The sequence below is a fragment of the Ischnura elegans genome, chromosome 4 (genome assembly GCF_921293095.1).
Source record: "Ischnura elegans chromosome 4, ioIscEleg1.1, whole genome shotgun sequence".
Taxonomy (NCBI): domain Eukaryota; kingdom Metazoa; phylum Arthropoda; class Insecta; order Odonata; family Coenagrionidae; genus Ischnura; species Ischnura elegans.
This window is the reverse complement of record NC_060249.1, coordinates 28,546,099-28,567,260: the sequence shown is the minus strand read 5'-3', so window position 1 is coordinate 28,567,260 and position 21,162 is coordinate 28,546,099. Positions and strand designations below refer to the sequence as shown.

General features: G+C 37.6%; 2 protein-coding genes across 2 annotated transcripts in view; one reads left to right on the top strand and one right to left on the bottom strand.

Annotated features, from left to right (window-relative positions):
- Positions 1-3,254: 3,254 nt before the first annotated feature.
- Positions 3,255-13,885, bottom strand: LOC124157199 (prostatic acid phosphatase-like). The gene is made up of 8 exons (XM_046531741.1): positions 13,416-13,885; positions 13,250-13,348; positions 12,867-13,106; positions 10,350-10,535; positions 10,080-10,203; positions 7,132-7,349; positions 5,237-5,456; positions 3,255-4,097 (listed from the first exon to the last, which is right to left on the bottom strand). Exons 1-8 carry the CDS (start codon positions 13,518-13,520, stop codon positions 3,973-3,975), a joined length of 1,317 nt encoding a protein of 438 aa, XP_046387697.1. The 5' UTR covers positions 13,521-13,885; the 3' UTR covers positions 3,255-3,972.
- A 147-nt stretch (positions 13,886-14,032) lies between these two features.
- LOC124157196 (NACHT and WD repeat domain-containing protein 2) overlaps positions 14,033-21,162 on the top strand; it is a 53,630-nt gene continuing 46,500 nt past the window's right edge. The window contains exons 1-5 of the mRNA XM_046531737.1: positions 14,033-14,547; positions 18,124-18,212; positions 18,595-18,711; positions 20,103-20,306; positions 20,397-20,541. Coding sequence (XP_046387693.1) covers positions 14,445-14,547; positions 18,124-18,212; positions 18,595-18,711; positions 20,103-20,306; positions 20,397-20,541 — 658 coding nt within the window. The 5' untranslated portion in view covers positions 14,033-14,444. The remainder of the gene's footprint in view (positions 14,548-18,123; positions 18,213-18,594; positions 18,712-20,102; positions 20,307-20,396; positions 20,542-21,162) is intronic.

The window sequence follows — 21,162 nt, the reverse complement described above, 5'->3', positions numbered from 1 at the left end:
ATCCTGAAACATCTAGAATGAGACACTTTCTCACCTGAAGAATTAGATGTTAGATTTGGCCCATGTCAAAATGATTTTTTTTTTCCATTGTAGCTCAGTGGAGAGCCGAATATCCAACGATCTGTCTACTAATAAGGAGAACCCCCTCTCCTCCTATCCTTTCTGTTCCTTCCTTCCCTTAACTGCTAGCGCTTTGAGCTTTCAAATAACCGTACATGTCTATGGATGTCTTTAAACAAATCAAATCACACAGTTGATGGCACGGTGCCGTTGACGGCCGCCGTGGCCACCACGGCACCCATTTCAATCCGGCCCGGCGGTGCACTGTCTACGGCATAAAATACAGGCAGTGCTACATTGAGGCCACTTTTTGACGAAACGACTTTTCGCCGGCCGCTGTTCATGTCATGATGCCACTGTGAAATTCAGGCCGCTTTCAGACGAGACGACTCTCTGCCACGCTGTGGGCCGTGCCGTGAACGGCGGCCCGGTCCCAGCCTGCGGCCGTGTTTCAGTCAACGAAATTGTTACATTAGACCCACATTCAAGGCTTTCCTGCAACAAGTTATCCAACAACGCTGTCTAATGCGTCGCGGTGAGTCACAGAAATTACTGCTTGGCATTGACGCGTACCGAGCGCGTGAGCTTGTATTTACGCTCTTTCGCGGCCGCGTTAAATTTCTTTCCGCACATTTTAAATTCGTAAAATCTAATTCTTCAGGTGATGAAGTGCCTCATTCTAAATATTTCAGGATGGATACATGGGAATCGAAGAGAGAAGCTGTGATAAATTTAACGGCAAATTCTGGCGGAGAAATCACTACAGTGCGTGATATTACGCGAAAGCGTTAAACGCGAGACTAAACGAGCCAATTGACCTTGGAATCGTAATGATATAGAGCAAATGAACGTTGGCAGCATTAAACAATGAAGGCTTAGTCTTTAATACAGTGCAACCTCGATATAACGACACCCCACGGTGCACTAATAAACACTCGCTATAGCGAATTGTCGCTTTACCGGAGGTGGAGCAAATAATAGCCAATATACCTGTTGCGGACAGATATACAGGAACAGGAGTGGTGCGGCGACAGATAAACATCTATCCGATAAACGTAAGCATAAATCCAGACGAAAGGCGATGTTTTTTGCATCACTAAATTTCCTTACTCGAACAACGACTAACTATTTAAACCATTTATAAGCGCCGCACTGAATAAAAATCATGGAAAGCATTGTTTCGTCAATCATTATGCTAATGCACAACCGACGAAGTCATTTTTCTATGCACTTAATTAGTTCATTTACGTGATCATTCAATTATTTTGGTATTTTCCACTGAAAATTCAAAAATTAACTGACAAAACAGTATCGCGGTTATTTAATGCCTCAAAGGTTTCCATTGGTGTATGTTTATTGTTTCTGTACGTTAACCGGCAGTGAAGTGAAATAACGCATTACATTTGTTTCTACCGGTGGAAGGTTGTATAACGTTCCCGCCTTGGAAGACTTTTTCTATCAGATAATGTAATATCTTCATCATCTACGGTAAAAAGTTTGCTAAGCTTGAAAAATGACGTGATTAAAATTACCGTTGTTGAAAAAAAGTTTCTTTTTGAGTTTTACGCTCGCGACGTATTTGAAATGATACACCGAGTTTACCACGGCACTGCAAACGAGAGTTAGTTGTTCTGTGAGTTCTTCCAGCGGCCACCAGGGGATGTTCGGCTACCTACGTAACAAAAGAGAGCGCCAGTACGACTCCGGCCAATGACCCGAATAGTTCACCCTTGTAAATCCGCAACGGAGAATAAATACGTCCATCCGGACAATTCACGCTGAGTATCATTGCTTCGTACATCCTACATCATCGCTAAGGCGCACTACCTACCTTTAGAGGCATCATTGCAAGTAATACCTCATACTGCAAGGGTCGGGGAGTTGTATATAAAAAAAAAGTTCCGTTTCGTCTATGTTATATGACGCGGGGAATACTTCTAAAGATACTTATGATCGGAGTCCTCTCTTCCACGACTTCAGGTTTACACCGCAGGCATCACCAGGGGAGTTGTGAGGGGAGATAACGCTTTGGTGCTTCGCATTAGTATAATCAACCTTCCGCACTCTTAAAATTCTCGATTCGCAATCTATCCCTAAAATACTCCGCTTCAGGCTTGGGCCTAGCCCCTTTCTCAGAAGTTCCCGCAGATTTGAATGGGCAAAACCACCCGAACAAAGCTCCTTATAACTCTTCATCGTCTGCATTCCTTGGGCGCTTTTGTTTTTTTTAATGTTGCAGAGCGAATAGGAAGATAAATTTAATTTCGACACTCATATTACTCCTTTATTTTTATTTTCTCGCTTAGACGTGTTTGGTGTTTTTTTGGCCATGGTGACTGCCATCAAATGCTTTCTATTCACGCAACTCACGGCTGTGCGGGTATGCTGCCGACTGCTTTCTGCCGCCCGAGGAACAAAAGAAGATTTAGCATTCGCGAATGCTAATGCCACAATATTTTCACCAAAATTAACTACTTATTTATCGAACGACGGTTTACCACATAAATTTGAGACTGAGCACTCCATTAACTTCATTTCTAACAGATCGCTAGCAATTACAGAGGTTAAGGAGTCTTGATGAAAGTCTTCCGGCGGTGAAACCCTCGCTATGGCGAGAGCCAACACCAAAAGGGTCTCGTAAAAACGAATTTTTTAACACGCTTATTGTAGGGTCAATTGACGGTGCATCGGCTATCTCTCGTTATAGCGGGAGTGTCGCTATAGCCCGTACTCGCTTTAGCGAGGTTCCACTGTAGATTATGACTCATTAGATGTAATTTTTTTGCTAATCCAACCAAAAACGCGAAATTTCGTTTTTATCTACCGATTTCGCGGTTATTTTGCGATATCGCGTCTCGCGAAATTCACGGACTTCTACTAATATCCATTTACGAGATTCTGGAAGACAGTCTAAGATTGCCATTTATTTGAGCCACTATAGAATATTGAGACTTGCCCTGGGAGATTTGAGACCAATGACACACAATTTTTCAAATGACATAAAACATTTTAAATGCACAACAGTTTCAAAAATTCCTTAGAAAAACTAAAAACTAAACAGGACACATCATAACAACTAATGGTCCAGGGAAGCTAATAATCAAAGTAAAAGTAGATGGAAGGAATATTAAAGGGAGGAAATATCATGGTGAAAACTACAACTAAAGGTTTTGTCAATAAGTAAGATTCAAACAGAATTTTGATGCCAATTTATATTTCAGATGTACATGATCTGTATAAACTGCCACACCATGCATTAGCCTCAAATAGTACACCTTATCACTAGTATAACTGCAGACTCTTTGTTCAAAGCCGGTCATCAAGAGATTCAGAAGAAGTGTCCATTGAAATATATATATCCAAGCCTGACATTCAGTAGACCATTCTCACAAACATCATCAATGATAAAAGCATTGTGAGGGCTCAAAAGTTAACTTTGGAATGTAAGTACACAATAATACATACAACTAAGCATATGTCCCCACAAAAAAGACAAAATTAAATGCAAAGTAAAATATCAGATTTCTTAATACCCCTGTTTAAGTAATAAACAAAATAATTCCATTGACTACAGTATAAAGAAATGTGAAAAAAAACTACCCAGACACTAACAGCAGAAATATCCACATCAGTAATCAACAAAACTCAAAAAATACAATAAACCATAAGAAACTATAATACCTAATGAGAGAAACTTTTCGTCCTTAAAACAATTGGTTACCGTGGTGAAGCCAATTGCAGTATAAAAGACATACACTGAGACCATTTTTCATGAATGTCATGAAAAGGTAAAAAATAACAACGACATTATCAACATTACAATGTCCAAGTCTAAAATTAGTAGAAATAATAAACATTGAGAAATGCTATCCGGTCTACTGACAAAAAAATTGATTGGGCACCTTGTCAACATTATGGACCCTCAGTGCTGAGCTTGTAGTACCAGTGTGGAGAATCACGCCGCTTGCACCAGTAAACAAGGAAAATAATTAAGGACACAGCCAACAAAAGTGCAGTGGCAGCAGATGTAATGACAGCTGAAAATACATAAAAAAATATTTTTAAAAGATAAGCAGGCTGCTACATGGGGCATATACCATACAATTAAAATTTTTATAATAAAGCTATAACATATATCTACAGCAAGATACAGTGGATTCTATTTGGTTGACAGGATGAGTAATATAAATTGTTATCAGAAATTCTTCATGCAAGGGACAGATCCCCTTAATTACATTCAAACAGACTTATCATGTCGCAGAGGTTACTTCATAACCTAACAACAGGAAGGGAGTGATGAAAATAAGGCAGGAGGAGGATCGGCAATGCTTGAATCAACTGCACTAAATGCTTTTAGTTGACGCTTTTGGTAGGCAAGGACTTGGGAGGAATGGGCCAACCAAATGGAAGCATGACAGTTAATGAGGACATAAAGCAGAACTCCACAGTAATAAATTCAATGGGATTTGAAATGATAACTTGATCAAATTGGGGTTTGTAATATGAAGGAGATATGATGGTTGCATCATGACAGGAGCAGGAAAAATTGAGTGTTGCTTGATGAATCAACTCACACATGCAATGACTACAGTGGATTCCCTTTGCTAGATACCCTAGACAGGACATGAGCTGGGTAACACAAATGCAATAAAAGATAAAGGCCATGTAAATCCCACAACTAAAATGGTTAACATGTTAAACCAAAGAGGCATAAAAAATAAAACAGATTCTCAAAAAATTCTCACAAATTTCCCTAAACAGAGGTAAATATTTAAAAAAGGGAGTTTGCTAATCAAAATCATATTACCCATTCCATTCTAATCCATGTAGGGCCCCACTAAAAATGCAAGGTCACCATCAGGGATGTTTCTAAAAAATGTGTCTTATTGTTTTACACCTATTTGAATGATTAAAAATTTAAATATTGTCTTCTCCCCCAAACTCACCAGAGTGGTCATTTTTGGTGCTCTTTTACATGGCTGTAACTTTATGAAAAATTAACTTAGAAAGTTAAAAGTTGCCAATTTGTAAATCATTCATACAGGTCCATAACGAATATATTTTTTATACAAATAGCCACGATGGTGACCCTCCACCCCCTGCATGAATTTAAATGGATTTGACCTCATTCAAATGAAAAAAATTTCCTCTCTACAGTGAGAGAATGTTTCCATACTTATAATAGCCACATCATGAAGAGGTATTGGTGCCGCGATTCCAAATGCATTGATGGCAGAATCATCATCATCGTAACGCATGGAACACTCTCTTTTCCAGTCTACTGGCACCAATGGACTCATTATTTCCACAAAATGATCCAAGGGACAATGCTGAACACATCCAGGAATGGTCAATTCTATCACCTCTTCAGCTTTGGTGCCATTTTTGTACAGAAGCTGCGGGAAAAATAAAAACATAATGATTCACCTTGAACAAATGCACACATTTCTATCAGTGTTGAAAGGGAAAACATTATAAGATAGTTATTGATGAACAATACAAGCCAAAAAGAAAATCCTTAAATATTTTGATAATGACATATCTTAACCTTGGTCAGTCGCACAACGCATAGGATCAGAATTGACCACAACATTATTTTTTAACTAATTCATTCCTATGTATTTTGTTTATTAAAACATTTCAAAAAATCTAAATTCAATATGGATACCAAGATAGCTTAGCCCTTAGGATTAAAAGTGCACATGCTGAACACTACTTAAGTAATAAGATTTGATGGTTTCCTGGCAAAAGTATGAAGGCAAACTTCTCTTCTTCTGTGGCCCTGAGGATAAGCCCCAAGTCATAGATCAAAGAATTGGCAGAAATGGAGTTTTTGATGTGGTAGGAATACCAAGAGAAGTTTACTAATTAAGTACTAGACCATATAAAGCAGTTGATGAAAAACATGTCCCCCACCATTCAAAAAGCTCTTTAATGTGATAAAAATGTTAAGAAAATATTCTGAGAGAGGAACTGTCAGTACTACAAGCTATAGGTAGACATGGCCCCAAAATTTTTGGCTTTGGTCGGGTCATTTTTAATTTTGGCTCAAAATCTGACCCGGTCAGAACTTAGTCAACGGCAAAAGCTATAGCAGCAACAGAGACACAAGCACTGTCATTACATCTTTCGTGGAAAAGATGAAATGAAGACAGCAACATGATCACCCAACAAATGTAAGCCTACACTAATAAATTTCCAGCTGACTAATGAATAAAGCACATTTTAATTAACAAATTTGGAATGTAATCACAAGATTAACTGGCTAAAAAATAATAAAATTAGCCTTATTATGAAATATGTTTTATTTTTCATTAAACTTTTATTAAGGCGCATCCTCAACCATTTTTTTACTCCAATTATTTAAAATTGTAACCTAAACTGTCTTCTGCAAATTGACAAGCACTGACATCCGAGCCAATAAAAACTCACATACATATCTAATTTCTAAAGACATTTTAATGAGAAAGGTCATTTTCTAGGGAACATAGAATGTAGAGCTCGATGAAAAGGTTATATTTTGCTATCTTACTGAATATGATATAAATATGTATTCTTCCTCAATGTCACCACCTTAAACCATTAGTTCCTCCAGGTCTCATAAGTCAGCATTATGCAATTTTCTTTAATATGCTCATAATTAGCAATGCAATAAATATTTCTCTAAATTTTAATGATGTGATTACATTTCTTCCCTCAACAATGCTTTGATCACAAGCCAAAAGTTGAAAGCATATTTAATACTAATTAATGCAAAATATTTGGCCTCCAGGGGTATGGTTAAAAAGGCAAAGAGTTTCTTCTTTCATACATTCAGACCCTGAGTTTCCACCACAAAAAATGCACTCATCTACTTCATTTTAAGGGCCTTTTTCTTGACACACATTTTATGGCAACTTCATTTAGATGGTTTCTAATTGGCAAGAGTAAACATTTTAAGAAAACCAATTCTAGGGTCTCTAGGTCACTCACACAGTCACCATTAGCCAAAAGGAACATTACATGTAATACAATGAACTGTATTAAATTAAATAGATAACACTCCTAAGTGGCACTGTATGCAGTACTTACAGAAACATAGTAATTATCACTTGAAGATCGGTGAAGTTCTAGCAAAATTGTTGAAGTGTACGGAGGAGAGAATGGTGGGTTGAAAAGACCAAATGTCATCAGGAGATTTGCAATAGTTGTGTCATGAGCTGAATACATAAACAGCTTTCGCTGAGATGGAGAGAGAGTACCATCTTTCTTCTTTATAAAATGATCCATCATCTCACTAATTAGAGGCCCTGCAATCAATAGTGGAATCATACATTTATCATTAACTACTATAATGCTTAAGCTGAAAAGCATTTATTTCTGAACTGCATTGGTATATTTCTCTCACTGATGGTGATAAATGAGAGAAATATAGCAATGCATTTAGGAATTCATAACAAATCCAAAATTAGAAAGACACAGAGTGTGCATAGACAAAATCAAAAAAACCTCACATGTAGGTACCCAAAAGCAATACACCCATGTCTCATATAGCGCAATTTCGATATAGCACAAATTTGATCCTTGGGGGAAACATCGCAACGCAGTGTAGCCTAATCAAAAAACTTAAACGCTCTCATGATAAAACGTGAACTTGCCCTAAGAACACACAAAACTGCTATCATTTTACGCATATTAATATTATTGCTTACCTCAAATCTTCTTTTTTGTTTATATATCAATCGAAATTCATTGCTATGCAATGGCCGAAAGTATTACTCGTCATTGGGTCCAGATAGCCAGCCTACTGAAGTAATTTATCTCGTCTCCTTCACAGAATGATAATAGTTAATTTAGATCATTAATTTGATGTGAAAATTAATGTGATTTCGATAGAGCCATACAGAGTAAAAACCAAGAGAATATGGCAAAAAATAGGAATGCGGGTAGAAAAATCAAGAATTTATCAAGAAAAACCATAAACCTAGAAGAGAAATTGAAAGAGGTCTATTGCTTTGAAAATGGAGAGCGTCAAGGCGATATCGCACGGAAGTTTAAACTCAAGATTCCTTATTCTGAATAAAGACAAAGTTGAAACATCAGTGACCTCACTCGCACCAACTTCAACCAAGCAGGGTTTAAAGTATACTGGGACTAGCCGCGGTGATAACTTTTACGGGAGTCACCCGCAATGCACAATCGTGCGAAAGATCCACAGAGAAAAAAATCATTCGCCTTGACCGGGATTCAAACCCAGATCCCCCGATTTCCGGTCGAGTGCTTTAGCCAGTTAAGCTACCGAGGCGTCATTCTTCCCTGTGGATATTTGATTCTCCACAGGGAAGAATGACGCCTCGGTAGCTTAACTGGCTAAAGCACTCGACCAGAAATCGGGGGATCTGGGTTCGAATCCCGGTCAAGGCGAATGATTTTTTCTCTGTGGATCTTTCGTTCATCCAAGCAGTCTACACATACGGAAAGTTCATAGTGAATCTAATAGAGGGTGGTAATCGCTCCGAGACATTAAGTGAAAGCTCCGGTTGATTCCAGAATTTTAAACGGCAAGCAGGTATTCTCAGTGCGACGATATCAGGTGAATCTGCAAGTGTTGATAGCGCAGTCACCACAACATTTTCTGATGAGCTCCCAGCTGTGATTGAAAGTGGCTCCTTTCCCCCTCGACTAGTTTTTATTGTTGACGAGACGATATTCTTTTGGAAAAGAATTCATTCTCGTTCATTCGTTTTCTGGGAAGGAAAACCTGGGTCAGGTTTCAAGGCTTTTTAAGACTGTTTCACGTAGCTGCTAATACCTTGGAGGACTTCAAATTAAAATGATTTATCATTCATAAACTCCGCTAGCAATGAAATGGCATTCAAAGTAGCATTTGCCTGGCATTTCGATGAGCAACAAAAGGGCCTGGGTGACACAATAGTTGTTTTTAGACTGGTTTGAAAAATCGTCAACTGCCGGCAATGCATTATGAACTCCTGAGATAGCAGATGTTAACCTACCCGCACGACAGGAGGGAATTTCAAAAGCAGGTACAAATTTTTTTTTACCGTGAATAAAAGTCTTTGAATGTGTGCCCACTATCTTTAAAGATACTTTAAACTATAAAATTTACATAAATAAGGTATTTTTATTCTATTTATGGGAATATATATGGTTTAGAGGGTATTAGATACCCAACACCTATGCTACCAGGAACACATCCCTATCTTCCCAATGTTAAAACGCTCTCGTTTAACGCAAATTCGTATAGCGCAAAGACCCCAAAGAACGCATCCCTTGCATGGGTGACATGGGAGACATGGGTGTACGTAGATAACTTGAACGAAAGCAACACAGTTATAAAAGCAGTTACAGTAAAAACTCGTAATTACAAAGTTCACAGGACCGAAAAACCGGAAGTTCGTAATAACGAACTTGGTGAGAGTGTTTCTTTCAGGAATCATACAAAAAAACACTGCCCAAATTCCTTGACTATTCAATCTCTCATACTTACATGCACACTGCAGAATAGCTTCAGAGTATGATATAGGCAATTAAATCATGCACATATACAGTAAGTCTTCAAAATATGAACGCAATGCATTCCGAGAGCTTGTTCGTAAGTTGATACACCTATGCAAGGCATCGAAAAGTGTGGTTATCCTGCATAATGCAACACGGCATTGCAATTTTGCGTTAACTAATGACTGTGACAAACTGCTCAAGATGCGGGTCGACATGGATAGAGCCAAATAAAATGCGCTGTCCCCGGAAGGAAGAACAGGCAAAACCCTGAACAGTTACTGACTTCACAACGGATTTCATTGACACTGTTCAGACACGGTTCCACTGTGTACACTTCTCACTCAAATACTTCCATCAAAGACAAGTAATTATAATATTGTGCTAATTTGAACATTAGAAAGAAAGATTATGAGAAATATGAACTTAGCATAAGAAAATGCCAAATAAATTATTTCAAGGATAGAAATAGTATCCATTGACAAACATATTCAATCAAATGATCATCATGTATCAATACATACCCATTTTGAGTCTCTGTAGTTCCTTGGTGTACGTAGGCAAAGTAAAGCTAAAAGCAGCCAAATACTCCATCTTGTCTGGATACACACCCTTGGTCCATTCAGGAAGAGTGAAATTGAATCTCTCCTAAAATAAAAACAATTCATTCAAAATCATTAGTTATTGCTGCCACATGATTGATGAAAAGAAATTAATTTATGACTCTCTGATGTTCCCTGACAAAAGTTATCACTTTTCCTGACATTTTCATGGAAAATACAATGAAACCTTACCTCAATCGTCAATGTATTGTAAAGGAATTCCACACTTTCTATATCATGAACTAGTTTCCCCGTTTTCTCCGTCAAATATTTATATAATTCTTTACTTTCTTCATTCAGCATCTTAATTTCTGGTAGCTCCTTTGATTTTTTGAATTCATACTCGTACCGAGGACAGGGTTTTTTTCCTGCTAAAATCTGAGAAATAAAAAATTAAGAAAAGGAAATTACATTCCATACTCAAAGAGATCAATTTCAGATTCATGACAATGAGGCACTTAAGATAATAATAATAATAATCTTTATTGGTCAATAGTATTCATTAGATACACAGACCTCGTCACAGATGAAATTCAATTGCACATACATATAGAATGTACAAGAAAAGATAGTCGCAGTTCATAGGCAGTGTACAATTAATAAAAATAATAAAAATAAATGAAATATAATAGAAAGTATATGAATATATTAGAATACAATATCACATGTGTTAAGAGTAAAATATTCACTGACAGAATACAATGGCTGTGAGGCTAGCCATGAGTGAATCACACTCTTGAATTTGGTCAAGCTAGCCATTCTGGCTGAGATAGGGAGATGGTTAAATAGCTTGGTACCTAAATTATGTATGGAGAATTGGGTTTTGGTTAATCTGCACTGATTTAGTGATAAGGAATTCTTATTTCTTAGGCTATGGCTATGAGTTGTACTTCTTATAGGGAAAAGATCAAGGTTTTCTTTCATATATAGTAAAACTCTGTACACGTACATACTGTAAATAGTTAAAATGTTCAATCTAATAAATAGTGGGCGACAGTGTTCACGAGATGGAGAATTAGTTAGTATTCTAACTGCCTTTTTTTGCAAAAGAAACACTGATTTTATATCAGGGGCACTACCCCATATTTCTAGGCCGTAATCTATGTGGCTGTTAAAAAAAGCACAATATATAGATTGCATATAATCAGAAGGGACTATCGGGCTTAGCTTTCTTAGAATAAAGAGAGCTTTGGAAAGCTTTTTATTAACCTCAGTGGTGTGATAGCTCCAACTGAGTTTAGAGTCCAGATAAAACCCAAGTAACTTTGTTGGCTTGACTTTGTTGGCAGGCTTCAGGTTACAGATAAGCTTTTGAGTTTTTTCTATGTTAAGTATAAAGCCATTGAATCTAAACCAATCATTGGCCAATACTAGATGATTGTCTGCACTTTGAGCAGCATAGGTAGTAGTTTTGCAGACATCTATTAAGGTCGTATCATCAGCATAAAGAATGGATTTTGAAGGTATACTGCATAGTAGATCATTGATCATTACTAAGAATAAAATGGGTCCCAAGACAGACCCCTGGGGAACCCCTGGGGCGTATTGGGTAGGGAGGGAGGAGGACTGCACTCCCTCCATTTCAACAAATTGTTGACGATTAACTAGATATGATCGGAAAAGAGACAACTCAACTCCTGAGATACCATAGTATTTTAATTTTTCAAGTAATATGGAGTGAGAGACACAATCAAAGGCCTTGGTAAGATCACATAGGGTTAAAGCCACTGATGATTGATCTTCAAAAGAGTTGTGGATAATATTGGTGATAAATTGTAGAGCTTTTGTGGTGGTTTTACCTTTATGGAAACCATACTGAGATGAACTGAAAAAACCATTACTTTCTAAATAGTCATATAGCTGAGATTTAATAATTACCTCAAAGACTTTACCAATGATTGGTATGACAGAAATAGGGCGATATGAGTTAGGATCTTCTTTAGGGCCTTTTTTGTATACAGGAGTTACTTTTGAGTATTTAAGATGATGCGGAAAGACACCAGATTGAAGACAAGTATTGATTATTATACTGAGAGGCTCAATGAGAGATTCATTTAAGGTCTTTAAGAGGTTATTTGAGAGGCCATAAATGTCTTTGCTGCTTGAGTTTTTAAGAGATTTTATTACTTTAAAGATCTCATATGGTGTTACCCATTTCCACTTAAAGTACCTTTTATCAACGAATTTATCAGAGGGTGTGGTTGAAGTAATGTTCTCAACTGTTTCAATAAATAATTTGTTGAGGCCATCTGGAGAGATTGAGAGATGAGGAGAAGTTTTTGTTATACCAGCCTCTTTTTTAATGACCGTCCATGCTGCCTTAAGTTTATTGCCAGAATTGGAAATGTATTCAAGGTTTGCTGCTCTTTTGGCTTGGGTTACAAGCATATTATATTCATTCTGTGCTTTGGTAAGGAGTTCTTTATTAAGTTTGTAACGATTCAAACTATATGACTTATGGACCAAGACAAGTTTCTCCTTCATTTGGAGGATGGCAGGAGTGAAACAGGCCCTCTTAGGTGTTCTTGCACAAGTATTAATAACGTATAATAAATAATAAATAAGTAATAATAATTACCAAAGAATCCAACCATATTGACAATAGAAACAAAAAATATACTTCACAAATAAATATTGAATAACGGTGGACGAGTAAACGCTTTTCTGACATAAAAATAAACATATCTCTGAGGAAAGGTGAAGACTAACTTGATCAAGTGATTCCGGGAGGGTATGAATTGGTATAGGTTGCCAAGTGATTCCTTCCTCCCATATCTGATTCCCTTGAGGTGGGTAAAGCCCAGCTAGGTTTGATTCAGCTGACATGAGAGTCCTGTCCACATCTGTACTCCGTACGTGCACTTCATCTTTAGAATACAGAGGGCTGAGAAACTTCCCGTAGCGTCGTCGAAAAAACTGACCTAATGCATAGTGCTGTCTTTTTCCTTCCTGAAAAAAAGATGTTTTTGGTACCACACTGATTAGAATCTTGACCTCACAAATAACTGAACACTAAACCACGCCATTAATCACACTTGTGCTGACAAATTTAATTTCACAATTTTACGGCAAATCTGCAGGGATCAACTCACATTTGTCAACTGTCCCCAACCGACAGGCCAAAGACTTGAATTTTTGTATGGGTCATTAGGATACGCCTCAACAGGTGTTCTGTCCCCATGCCTAAATACCTAAAAAGAAAAAAAAACGTCATAAAAAAGAAAGAGCCGTCCAAAAAGTATAAAAGTGAATACCTACAATGTGCACCAGCTCCAAAGAAGAGAGATCGTTTTCGGCCACGCAGTATACGTGAATGAAGCCTACAAATATTATTGAGAGGATACCCCTCCAAAGATAGTCCATTATAGCGATAAAATAAATTCTATGAATACGAGTAAAAGCAGTAGCAAACTTTTAAGTACGCTGTTTCCTGTTCCTTGAAGACTAGAGAACCATGCCGAGTGTAGGTCTACAACATGCTATGAATCAGTCTCACGACCTCATGACTACAAACGTCGCCTGCTTCTTCAAACAATACAGAATGACATATCCACAGCCATTCAATCTAATTCAAACATCAAGTATCGTCATTAAATGGAACGCCCTGAATGGCATAGTCTATAATGTAAACAAAGCAAATACTAATTGCACATTTCCTGGAATGGCGTAATATGCACACATAAAGTAAATAAATTCATTGATATCTTTAGCCTCATTTACCCATTGTTTGTGCGACCCACTAGACCACGACGACCACGACAAAAACATAAACGCCACGTTGCGGTGGCGAGAATAACTGAACCAACTGAAATCCGCTAAACAGTAAAGCGAAGGAGGGAACAATCATCAACTCAAAATCTTGTTATGCCAAATCCAAAGGATAACATTTGATATCCGCTTTTATATTCATTTTTTATGACTTCAATGGGAAATTCTTCATTTCATTTAGTATCCGCGGTTATTAAAAATGTGAATAATGTACTATCCATGAATCTTTTGATGAAGTTCTATTAGTATAGTTATCGATTAAATGTTTGCCGACCCTACGACGATTGCTGTTGAATCGTGACGACGCAGTGAAGGCACTAGCGGTACCAGCCGTACCAAGACACGATGGCCTCGAGTCTGATGAAAGTGGGGGTAGGGTAGGGATGGCAGTAGAAAAGGGAGGCGAAGAGGAGGTATTGTTGCATGGATCAAAGAAACAGGGCTAGTTAACTGTTTCTGAGGAGAATTCCATAGATAGCTCCGTTCCTCTTCTTAGCACTTCTTAGTGAACACCAAACCATGGATGATCGAACGGTTGATCTAATATTTGCTGGATCTCTGGAAAGTCTTCCTCCAGTTAGCTCGAAAATTGTCCGAATTTTCACGAGTTCCACTTTTACAGGTGAGTCGAAATCTTATATATGTTTGGAGTTATGTATGGCGATATATTTATGAGTCTCCAGCCTATTTTTTGACTGACAGAAATTTCATACTGATGAAAGTGATACTTATCATTATGATGGCCTGGGAGAATATGGCCGTTTCATCCATGGAATGAATGTATAGAGCAGAATGTATATATATATATATATATATATATATGGATTGTCATAGCTCCTAATTACCAGTATAATGTTTACTCGTTCAGTTGGTGGATTCTAACTAGAGTATATTTCTCTATGTCAATCAGATCTTGCACAATTCCAGCAACATATGGCTTCCTAGCTGGAAAGGTCATTCCATATGCATTACCACGTTTTTGCTATATATTATCATATGTCCACATGGTCTTTGATATATTGAACATATCACTGACCCCTTCTTATTTCATTTCAATAAAACACATCGTCTTCCCTCCTCTATGATTGCCTCCAAAAATTCATTACAGATGTACCTACAATTACTTATAAGTTTAACCTACTCCTTGAGTTCCAACCCTGATAAAAATAAACTCCACCATGGTGGGTTAAGGAAGGGTAGTAGCCTTCATGGTGGGTAGTTACCCTTGCACAACCCACGCCCTACCCACCATTAAGGGTAAGGGAAGGATAGAAAAATCCTTCGTGTACCCTTCCTTGGAACTCCTTCCCTTACCATCCGTCAACCCTTCCTCTACCCACCATTAAGGGTAAGGGAAGGATAGAAAAGTCCTTCGTGTACCCTTCCTTGGAACTCCTTCCCTTACCATCCGTCAACCCTTCCTCTACCCACCGTTAAGGATAAGGGAAGGATAGAAAAATCCTTCGTGTACCCTTCCTTGGAACTCCTTCGCTTACCATCCGTCAACCCTTCCTCTACCCACCATTAAGGGTAAGGGAAGGATAGAAAAGTCCTTCGTGTACCCTTCCTTGGAACTCCTTCCCTTACCATCCGTCAACCCTTCCTCTACCCACCATTAAGGGTAAGGGAAGGATAGAAAAATCCTTCCTGTACCCTTCCTTGGAACTCCTTGCCTTACCATCCGTGCACCCTTCCTCTACCCACCATTAAGGGTAAGGGAAGGATAGAAAAATCCCTCGTGTACCCTTCCTTGGGACTTGGCATTTATAACTGAGGAAAACATATCCTGAAAATGTCTCCTCAGCTACTTTCATCTGCTAAAGAGCATTGAGTTCTGTACAAGAACGTTAGCAGTCTTTGAATTGTACCCTCCGCCCCCCGAAATATAAAAACACAATCATTTTCCTCTAATATGTGGGTTCCGGGTTCAAGACCGAGTGTAGGCCTATTTTTTTTTCTGTCTTATAATTTTAGAAAACACTGTTACAACTCATCCCCATTAGTTTAATTTAGTTGCTTAGTGATTTTTTAAACGTTTATGTTAATTTATGGATTTTTAGTTTTTATATTAGTCCTACCCTTCCTGTACCCTTCATTGAGGCTGGCAGAACCCTTCCCGTACACTCCAGGAAGGAGATGGCCTACCCATCAATGTTCTAAAATACCCTTCGTGTACCCTTGCTGAAGGGTTTAGGAAGGATACACCTATCCTTCCCTTACCCTCAATGGAGGGTAGACCTCTCCTCAATGGAGGAGTTTATTTTTATCAGGGAATCAGTGGCTTGGCTTGGAGGAAGGCCTGGGAGGTCCTGACCCCCCAAATTATATATTACTATCCGTCATAAAATATTTCTTTGACAAATGAAGTTTTTTGATTATGAAAAGTGTTAAAATTAGTTAAAACCCCTTTATATAGTACCTTGTTTTTCAAAAATTTTCCCCCCTGGTTTTGGAATCCCCCCCTTGAATGAAATTCCTGGCTACCCCACTGGTTCCAATAATTGAAGTCACTATGCGGAGGGAGCTTCTCCCAATAATTCCAGCAAAAATAGAATAAAATATGGTACTACGTAATCATTAGAGTTGCTCTCCATGGTAAGTTTTTAATTCATCATTCCGACAAACAATATCAAAAGATAACGGAAGAATTCTTATAAACTATTTGTCTATAAGTAGACGTATTTATGACTGAGAGACCACCAAGGCACCATGGAAAAAAGTAAATCCCACCCAAAACAACAACCGTAATCCATTCCTGTTGACAACTGAATGTAACCATTAACCTTTTCCCAACAAATGACAAAAATATGTGGCAGGATGTTTCTTGACCTGAGAGACAAAAGCAGCAAATTTTTGTCAGAGATTTTTCTACACAGGCGAACTAATGCCGACAATTCACGTTTCCTTGCTCTCCCCTTTTAATGACGGTCACGGGTTCGCGAAGTCTTAGTTTCAGGACCCAACAAAGCGGGATTTAGGCCATACCCTCGAAATCTGGGAGCAGGTACCCGGACCCTTTGTTTTATTTTACCATATGAGACGAAGGGTCCGAAGACGAATATATATTCTTCGTCTTATCTACCCTCTTAGTGGTAAGGGACTGCGGTCATGCAATTGTTTATCCAGTCATAATTTGCGAAATAAATATTTGTTCCTTTCTCAAAAAATATAAGCTAAGAATGAATTATTTTTTAAGTCTTTTAAGCTGCATTTAAAATTTTTAAACAAAATTCTACAATAAATATTAACTTACATCTCGATTTCAGTATAAACATCAACATTGAAATTGTTGCTGCATTAAATATGTTAATATTGACATAGTGCTTGGTTCAAAATTTAACAATTCTCAGAATAAAACAAGGAATTCTATTCGAAGGTTGCAATTTTTGTGCAAGCAACAATTGTCCATATAGCTAATTAATATAATCAAAGCATGATGGACCGCGAACCAATGTCGCTGGTAGGGTTATTAACCCAGAAAGGAGGGAGCCCAACTACCCTCGGAGTCTGAGATAATGCAGAGTCCCCGCAAGGAAGGGTTGAAATAGGTATATGCTGAGAGTGTGTGATTATCCGCTAGAGCCTTCTTCATGAATATCCTGCAAAAATGCTCTGCACGAAGAGGACAGAAAAGTCTCTTTGGGCTCAGTCCAGCTGTCATGCAAAGAAGAGAACTCCACCGTCTCGAAAGGGTAAAAGAGTTACAAGTATATATGTACAAAATGTATCGTCCATCAAATTGTGTGACATTTTCCATTCTACATGATGGGTTGCTGATACATATCATGATGGCATTTTCAATTTTTATTAAATCCATTATTTTCAACCATAAACTTATTGGGCTGGCTCAAGGCACAAAATATTTAGCTGGGCGAACTGCTGTTGTGTCGCCCCCCTACTGAGGTGTTTGTTTAGGAATGCCCCAAATTATAGGGGGGGTTTGAGCATTTGGTCGCCCCCCTAGCTACGTCGCCTGGGTTGCCCAGCCCTTAAGCTGACCCTGTTGTTAACTAACACACATAATCAATATAATGCAAACTGCAAATAAGTGACCAGTAATAATAAGCTGTCTCTTTTTTAATGGTTTTCATTGCTCTCTCATTTTACGTTTTTATGACAATAATTTTTACTGGTGACTAACAGGGATGAAATTATATGCATCATATTACTATTATTTAACATACAAAAATTTTTGCAGATACCACCCTTGAAAGGAATACTTTGATGGCTCAGGTATATCCTAAAATAAAGGATTTCTGTAGAGAAAAACATGGTCTTGAATTCCAGGTGAGAACCCTTTGATAAGTGCATACTCATTTGGTAATGTTTAATAAACGACATTACTATTTTTGTCAATTTTTTGCCTTCCCCTTTCATGACTGTTATTTTATTTGTTCAAGACCCCCGCTCCTTCTAACCAGCAAAGTTGATTTTTCTCATATTCATTCGATAGTTGTGAAACCTAATTGCATTTCAATTAATTGAAATTACATCTTGGATAATGGTATGTGATATTTTTCTTTATGGTCTATACTTCCAAATACTATAACTGTATATCAATAAAACCACTCTTGTTCTCATAATTAGCTTCGAATAAATCAGAGAAAATGTAAAAATTTAATAACAATGATAGACAGTAACTTTTGCTTCTTTTACTCCTTTATTTAAGGTAGTGGATATGCGCTGGGGAGTGCGAGATGAAGCCACTGACGATCACATGACCACTGAACTATGTATGAAGGAAATTGAAAATTGCCAACGTCTCTCAATGGGGCCAAATTTTGTGGTAAGAACAATTTTTTTTGCACTCAAGATAAAAAATATTCTCAACACACATTTATCAAATTTTTCCCAATCCTATGAAGCACCTTGCTTTTGCTCAATTGCTTTGGTGAATCCTAAGGTGCACTTATGGAAATCCCAAAGCAAAGTTATAGCTTGAATTGAAGATAAGATGGAAAGCCTAATCCTCTCGGAGAAAAATTTTAACAAAGTGACATAGTATCCTGCTTTTTGTACTAGCAAAAATATTCCCATGAAAATTCAACTCTCTTATGTTTGCAAGGTCTCTTCGGGCATTAAAAAAAAACTTCGGTAACTTTTCTGGAGTACATTGTCATAGGATTCTAATTATAATTAAAGGTTTAGAAATGGGAGTTTCTACTGTACGTCGAACCCTTTATCCAGCCCCAAAAACACCATCAATGAACACTCAGCACACCACTGTCCCTGCTGAAAAATCTTTTAACCGTTGTCCAACATTAATAATCTACCTTACAACCAGCACTCCTTCACCACGGATACACTGAAATACCAATCCAATTACTCCTCCAAAACTGTGGTTCATATGTTAGCCTTCAACCACTGCCCATCCTTTTATATTGGTAATGCATCTCCCCCTCTTTCCATCAGCATCAACAGCTGCCACTCCCCTGTGAACTCCAGTCGCAACTTCTCTATTTTAATCAAGTCCACTAACTATGAAATTTCTTTCAGCTACCATTTTTCGCTCACTATACATTAAACCCTCCCTAAAATCATATCCTTCCTCTGCATGAAAATATACAAGATGTGTAAATCTAGGCACATAAGCATTTATATCTCCTGGTATAAACATTTCCCACAAAACTCACATCCCTTCCCTTACCTCTCAACCCCTTCATAATCTCCCCAAACCTCTTCCTGGCCCTCAGCTCATAAAAAAAAACCCAATTGACTCTCCAGTTCTTCATAGGCTTAGGAAGGCACCAACTAGAACCTAAATTAATGGTAATTGTGATTTCCCTATTTTGGGTATGTTTGCTATTTGGGTCTTAAATTGTTTAAAATATGTAGTACTCATTCCGGAAAACTTGTATGCATATTTATATTAATGTCTAAGCTATGTATTAATGCAAAAATAAATGTTCTCAGTGAATGAGTTATCTTGATTATAAAGAGTCTATTGGAGTAACCATTAATGAACACTGAGCGTAGGAGTTACATTATCTGCATGCATAATTTGTTGTCAGTGATGAAATTATGGTTTTTATCTCTAGTCTAGCTGTCAAGAAAAAAGTAAAAAAAATTCTTCAGCTTCAAAATTATAATATGTAATTATTTATTTAATGTTATTTAGTTGATCGGGTTTACTCTTATTAGCTCAATATTTTAAATTGCTATGTTATGGATTTTTAGGTATTCCTTGGTCAGAAATATGGATATCGACCGATTCCTACCTACATACTGTCCTCAGAGTTGCAGATGTTGAGGGATGACTTAGTTGCAGGAGGCACTGATGCTTCCCTACTGGACTTATGGTATCGAAAAGATGCAAATGCTGTTCCCCCAGTATCTGTTCTTCAACCAATTTCTTCCATTTTGGTCAACTTTAACAATAAGGTGAAATTTTCTTCATAAAAATCTGAGCACTAAATAAACTCTTTATTACTATCAGTATTTTTATAATTAATTCTCATTGATTAATTTTAGCGAGTTCCCAAACTACAACAACAAGATCAGGCAATCTGGTGGGACACTCTTGGTAAGATGCAGAAGTTATTACGTAAAGCAGCGTTGTCTCTGTTTAATGCAGAAAAGCTCTCCAAGGACAATATGCACAGTTATTTCATGTCAGGTCAGTGTTAAATACATCTCTCATGCAGTACATGAAACATTTAATTGTATCCTCCATTGATCATGAGTTTATTTTGTTATTTGCCTGCTTATAAAACAATATCCACATTAACCCTCAGAGTGTGGGAACGTTTTAATACCTTTTGCATGCTGACTGCAGCGTTAACCCAATTTTTTTTTTGCTACCTGGATATCTTGCACTTGGGCTATTTCCCTCACCGTAAGGATGACTAAGGGGCTTAAGTGTACCAGACCACCCTCGTGGCAGGGGGTGCCTCCTGCACAGGGGGTCTCTTCTGTACTTCTATTGAGGGTCTTCCTAGCAGATATGAATCCTTCTTTTAATTACCTAACTTTAGATTTTGCTGTGAGCATAGATATACCCTTTCAGTTGACTACTCTTTGTCAGGGGTCAGCAATATTTTCAACTACATACTGCTTTTTCAAATTGTCCTCATTAGGTCAGGAAAAGCCTATAATGTTTCAAAGAGATATTTTTGAATAAATTGTATTATTACTATAAATTCTAGTCATCCAATTTATAAATTAGTGATTTCACTATCTGCGAAATGAAAATAGTATAAAGCTACGCTTCATTGTGCCAGTCAAATGAATTAATTGT